This window comes from Benincasa hispida, chromosome 12, assembly GCF_027475165.1.
Source record: "Benincasa hispida cultivar pf3 chromosome 12, pf3_genome.v1.1, whole genome shotgun sequence".
Classification (NCBI taxonomy): Eukaryota; Viridiplantae; Streptophyta; class Magnoliopsida; order Cucurbitales; family Cucurbitaceae; genus Benincasa; species Benincasa hispida.
The window spans coordinates 82933176-82939417 of NC_143489.1; the positions used below are offsets into that span (position 1 = coordinate 82933176).

At 33.7% G+C, this 6242-nt stretch overlaps 1 protein-coding gene across 1 annotated transcript; it reads right to left on the reverse strand.

Moving 5' to 3' along the window:
* Positions 1 to 2529: 2529 nt before the first annotated feature.
* Positions 2530 to 3921, reverse strand: LOC120067657 (uncharacterized). The gene has a single exon (XM_039019197.1). The coding sequence runs from the start codon at positions 3919 to 3921 to the stop codon at positions 2530 to 2532; it is 1392 nt and encodes a 463-aa protein (XP_038875125.1).
* Positions 3922 to 6242: the final 2321 nt, after the last annotated feature.

Sequence of the window (6242 nt, forward strand, 5' to 3'; positions counted from 1 at the left end):
ATAGAGTTATTTCCCCCAAAACTAAATAAATAGTGCTTAACCTCATTGATCCATAGACAAAGCAAGGAGGAGGAGCATCCATTCCTCAATTACAACTCAAAACAAAGGTAAAAACCTAAGCTAAGATGCTAGAAAGATAGAAGGAAAATAGAAAATTTGAGGTTCACTTCGGCCTCCATGCATCCCAACATCTGAAACCCTTAAAAATCGAAGAGAATATTTATAGAAATTTGGGAAGTGTAGTTGTGTTAAGTCCCTTTATCAAAGGGTAAGCCCCGAGCGTCTCAGCATTCGGAGTCTACATGTTATAATAATAACTCATTTCTAGAGCTATCAAAGTCTAAGTGTCTTTCTGCTAATTGGTTACCAATGTATATATGAGCTATATCTCAATTATAAAATTCATATATCAAATTTATTAGTCAACAAGTTTTCATGCATTTATTTTATTCTTCGGCTTAATTTGAATAATTATTCATTAATTTTAAAGTAATTTTTGCTAGTACATTATCATCAACTTATAATACTTTAATTTGTTCGACTATATTAGTAGCATATAACACCTATTTAAAATTCCGTTTCAAGTCTAAAATTTCAAAATGTTTATGATTTCCCCAATTATTTAAGAGTTAAACATGTTATATGTGATATGTTAAAGAATTTTATAAATGAAATATTTTTCATTGAGTGTTTCTCAAGATAGTGAAATGTTTAGTGAAAACGTATTTCTTATGAAAGAATGAGTTTTCTGGAATGTTGATAAGAAGAAAAGAGTATGATTTTTGAATGATTTGATAAAGTATAATTTTTAGATTCATTGAAGAATAACGAGTTTTCACATTGAAAGTTGTTTTGAAACCACTAGATCTTTGTATCCCATGGTGATTACACATATGCTATGTGAATGTATTTTCGAAGTATACTAGAGAGACATAGGTTTTTGGGACCCACTTCGACATATACATAGGTTTTGGATCATGTATTGCAGTATTTTGCCCTTTGGAGGCTACTCTACATGCACATGTTACAAAGATTTGCTCTGTTATGCACCTTGGAAGTATTCAGTATATAGTATGACAGAGATTGTTCTACTATATACCTGGAGATTATTAGGTACATAGTATGACTGATTTGCATTGCTATATATTTTTAACAACAAAAAGGGCCCTAAACTTGCATCATTTTACCTAGGGGCACTAGTTTTCACACATCCACTGCAGGGAACCATACCTAGTCAATTCCCAGGTGTCCTAACTGATCAACCAAATTAATTATTTTGACCTTAGATTGATTCATGCAAATTATAGATCTAGGAGCCTTTTATTCAGGTATCCTCTCTAGAGCTCAACCCTTTCTAATGACTAACCATCGACCCAAATCTCTTCTATCGCTTGACTTGCCACAACATTAAGTTCCTTCGTCAACAATCTCTATTAATCTCCTATCATTCTTATGTATACTCGATTAACAGTTTAATATGCTAGATCCAACTCAACACCTTCTCTCTCGAGACAGACATTAAGTAAAGAACATTCAATTAGTGGTCAGTTAATCAAAAGTATTAAGAACAAACATGCTAAAATAATTATGCATAAATTCAATCCAAGAAATAACCAAATCAGTTTTTGCAATCCATAAAAAACTAGATCAACACCCTAGAAACACAAATCAGTCACTCATGGTTACAATATAAACATAGACCATTCGTGAGGTTTCCAAACAGAAAGGTCAAAAAAATAAAAGAGGGAAGAAGTTGCAAGCCATGTTCTTGATTCTCGTCCTCAAATATGGAATCGCAACCCAACGAGCTCTTCAAATCTTTGATCTTTTGAAGCTCCGAGATGCCGCCTCTATCCAGAATTATACTTCCTAGGGAAGCCTCACCGAAATATTACTTTACGCTCTTAAAATAGCCTAAAAGTGCCTCCCCAAATCAAATCGGCCAAAAACTGCTTACATAGATAGTAGTTGCAGCGTTGTAATGCTCTAATGTATCGTTGCAATGCGAATGGTAATTTCAGCATTACTAATCATAGCCACAATGCTCCAAGCAGCATTGCGATGCTGCCCTATTTCCATGAGCTCTCTGCCTTGCAGCATTGCAACGCTTGTTCAACGCTTCCCTGCCTCTGATTTCCGAATTTTCTTTCATTATTCTCTATTGATCAATGCCCTAAGTCAAAACTTTGACCTTTTTGGAGATATTTTGGTCATTAATCTTCTAAAATTGCTTGTTCTCGATTTTCTTTTAGGAGTGTGGTTTTGTTGTTCCTTTACTTTATGCGGTGTTTGTGGTGCCAGTTAAGCATTACGTTGTTGTTTTATAAAAAGCTTCAAAATAAAAGGCTGTATTTTACTATATTATAGTATTAATTTAGACATTTATTTCAAGCTTTATCCAAAACAAGAGATAAAGCACAGATACACACACAAGACATAACACTTGTATATTCCATGATAGAGAGAGAAGAGAGTAGAGAGGATGATCATTGTAGGAAAAGGTCTAATATTAAGATCATATGGTGCTCATCAGAGAGGCAAAGGCTTGTTTTGATAATCAAATTTGTAGGAATTGACTCCAACATAAAGGCCATCATCACAGTCTGTAATAACTTGTTTTCCATCCCTTTGAACATCTCGTCGTGTGTACGAAAACGGGACATCGCATTTGGCCTTGGTTCCAAGAAGAGTGACTTTCATCCTTGTCTTTGCTGGTACACTGACAGTATATGTTACCATCACTTCTTTCATTTCTGTAATAGTTTCTCCCCACGTGTGACTCTTCTCTTCATTATAGTTGATTTCGATTCCAGCTTCTGCAATTTCAGGAATGCCAGCTTTGATAGATGTCGTCACACCCCAACCCGCGGTGACCGAAGATTCCCAACATTTAGATGTTTCTACTACGTACTTCAAACTTACTGCCATACTCGTCTCTTTCGTGGCGCCGTTGGTAGCTTCCCCGGTTGCCATATTTAGTACCTTTTCGTCATACACTCTAGCATCCATAGTTCGATACTTACAATTGTAGATTTCCCTTGAAATAATAGGCTCAACGATCTCCAGTTGTGCCTCCCTCGAAATGGTATTTGAATGAGCGCTGAGACAATGCTCCTTATTCTCATGAGTGAATCTCTTGCAGAAACTGTTATTGCCGAGGTTGCGAAGTGCCACGACGTTTTTAGAAACCTTAACCGGCCAGAACAAGGTATCTTTGTTGTTAGTGGTTGTGTCGGTTGAGTTCGCGAGGATCCAGTTGTTTGGTTGACGCACCCAAAACTTATTCGAATGGTCACATTTGATTCGAATGCTTCCATCACCCACGTTGAACACTTGGTGGCCTACCTTCGAGAATCCAATGTCATCGGAATCGAATTTGAGATATTCATGATTCTCGTACCAATAGTTGCACAGATACTTTTCTATGTCGCATTTAAATGCCACATGTTTGGGGAGCATGACGATGGTTTCGAAGTCGATTAATATGTGAGATCTGTCGTAGTAATGATCTTGGTTGCCGTATCTAGTTGTGAGGCAATTCTCATGAATTTTGCTGGTGGTACATCGACAGACATACGATTGACGCAACACATCCAATAAATAGTAAGCTCCTTCTGCCGGAGCTTTGACAATCCTAAACAATGTGCATGGTGATAAGAATTCGTTTTCGGCGGGCTTGCTAAGGGAGGGAGTGATCATGTGATTGTCGTCGTTGGAAGAAGCCCAGAACTTGTTGTTGTAGCAACATCTTATGTTTACATAATTACTCGTCTTGGATGGCTCCAATGTGAACTTTGAGAACATGTTCGCAACGTTATCAGAAGAGTATTGTAGGTTACCTTTAATTGGACCTTCATGAAGGTATTGAAGGTACTTCCCAGCTTTTTCGCTTTTGAATGCAGCGTACTTAGGGAGACCCATTATATTTTATAGATGGAATGAGAGAGTTTTTTCTTCTTCTTCTCGAGGTGTGAGTACAAATTCCTAATTGCCCAACCTCCCTTTATATATAGGGAAGTAATTGTATGTTGGATAAGTTGGAATCATTAGCTAATCAGATTTGGATAAGTTATAACTATTAGTTACTGATTTACTTTTTAAATTAATCACTTGAAATTGTATTTCAAACATATCAATTATACGATGAGACTTGGATAAGTTGGAATCATTATGTAATGGTTCTTGGTTTCTCTCTTTTATTGATGAAAAACAAAGTTGACTTTTCCAACCTAAAAAAAAGATTAACAAAGTTGTGTTTGTCATAGTCACTTTTATTATTTAAAGAAAAATACATAAACATGTTTGGGTAACTATTTTAGTTAGCAAAATTATATAAAATAGTCTTTTTAACTTCAAAAATTTCAAAATTTTCAAAAATGTTCTTAAACTTTCAAAATGAATGCAAAAATACCTCTAACTTTCAAAAGTTACATTAGTGTATTTACCTTGAAGAAAAAGACAAAAGGAAAAAAATTATCTTACCATTATCTACACTCCATCACCTCCCTCTTCTATTTTCTCTCTCTCCCTACTCCAATCTATGACCTAACAATTTTATATTTTTCCTCTTTTTTTTTCTTTCTACACTTCCTTCTTTAATATCCTCTTACTCCCTTATTTCTTTCCCTCACATACCCTCATTATTCTTTTATTATTACTCATTTTGTTGGTTCATTGTAACGGTTTGACTTTTGTTTTTCTTGAAAAAACTACTCTTTAAAGGTGTATATATATAGACCACAAGAAGAAAAACCATATGACACGAATAGCCTGGCATGGCACATGACACGATTGTTCTAGAAAATGGTACATGACACAATTTTGGTTGGATTTGGCTAACTTTTAGGTTCTTCTAATTTCAATGACTTTCAAACTCATGATTACATATGATTGCTTAGTCTAAACTTAGTAGTAGGATTACTTGCTAATATTTTAAATACTTCTCTAAACGTTTCTTAGATAAAAGAAAGAATTATATACCAAGCATTTGACCAAAAGATGGTGCCATGGGATTAGTGAAAACACTTCCACTTAGATGTCATGTTTTCAATGTGTTTTTGAATATTGTAGTGAGAAAATTTTTAGTAACTTTAAATTTAAATATTTCTTTTTAAATTAAAATTTTAGGGATCCCGAACTAAAGATTTGTTTTGGCTCTTTACTAAATCATCTTGATAACGTCATATTTACCTAGAGAATTTTTATTTTCAGTTTGAATTTGTCAACTAAATTTGGTATTGAAACTGAATGCATGTAGCACCTTAGTCATAGATCTTAGAAAGTTGAATGGTTAAAAAAAAAAAGTTTCAATTGCTATCGAGGATGTAAATATTGTTGCAATAGGAAGCTGTTGTTCGTAGAAAGGAGAAAAGCTATTGTTTTTATAAACCACAGAAACTGTTGCTGTAGAACAAAATATTTGTTGTTTGTAAAAAGCAAAAAAGTACTACTGTAAATGAGAATATAGTTACCTTTGCATTTTTTTTATAACAACACTTTTAACAACCGTTTCAATTGATCTTTTAACTCTGCTTTTTAATTACTAGCGGTTGTGAAACTGTTGCTATAAATGCAGTTAAAAATTCCTATTACAGACTAAATAAAAATTCTAATTGTCTTTTCAAATTTGCAGAAAAGGAAATATCATTTATCTTTTCATTCATAAATGGTCAAAAGAATAAAAGAATAAATTAAAGGTCCCATATACTTTAGTAACTTTCAAGTGTGAGTTCATTTCACACTACATAACATAAAGGTACCTTCATTCACAATAGTGGATGTTGGTCTTACACATATATATATATGGAATAAGTTACAGATAAGTTACGTTGTAGGGCATTCAGTATCATTTTAAACAACCTTTTTACCAGAGTGAATTTAACTTGAAGATAAATTTTCGACTGAATATAGAGCTAGCAGCCCGATTTCTAGATATGAAAAAGTTGCATGTTAATAATTTGATGCCAAAGCAAGAACAGGAAGAATGCAATGTGGTAGTCATTAGAATTGTTGGGAAACGCTATTTATTCATATATGAAATCTCTCCCTCTTAAAATCAATGGGTATGTATTGGAGAACCAATCACTTTATCTATAGGATATAAGGATCATACGATTCATGATTAAGTACTTATAATTTTCATCATATAGACCAAACCATTACAAAATTTAAAGTCTAGGAATATATTCTTACATAAAGTTCATGGACTATATTGTTACAAAATTTAAAGTACAATTAATAAA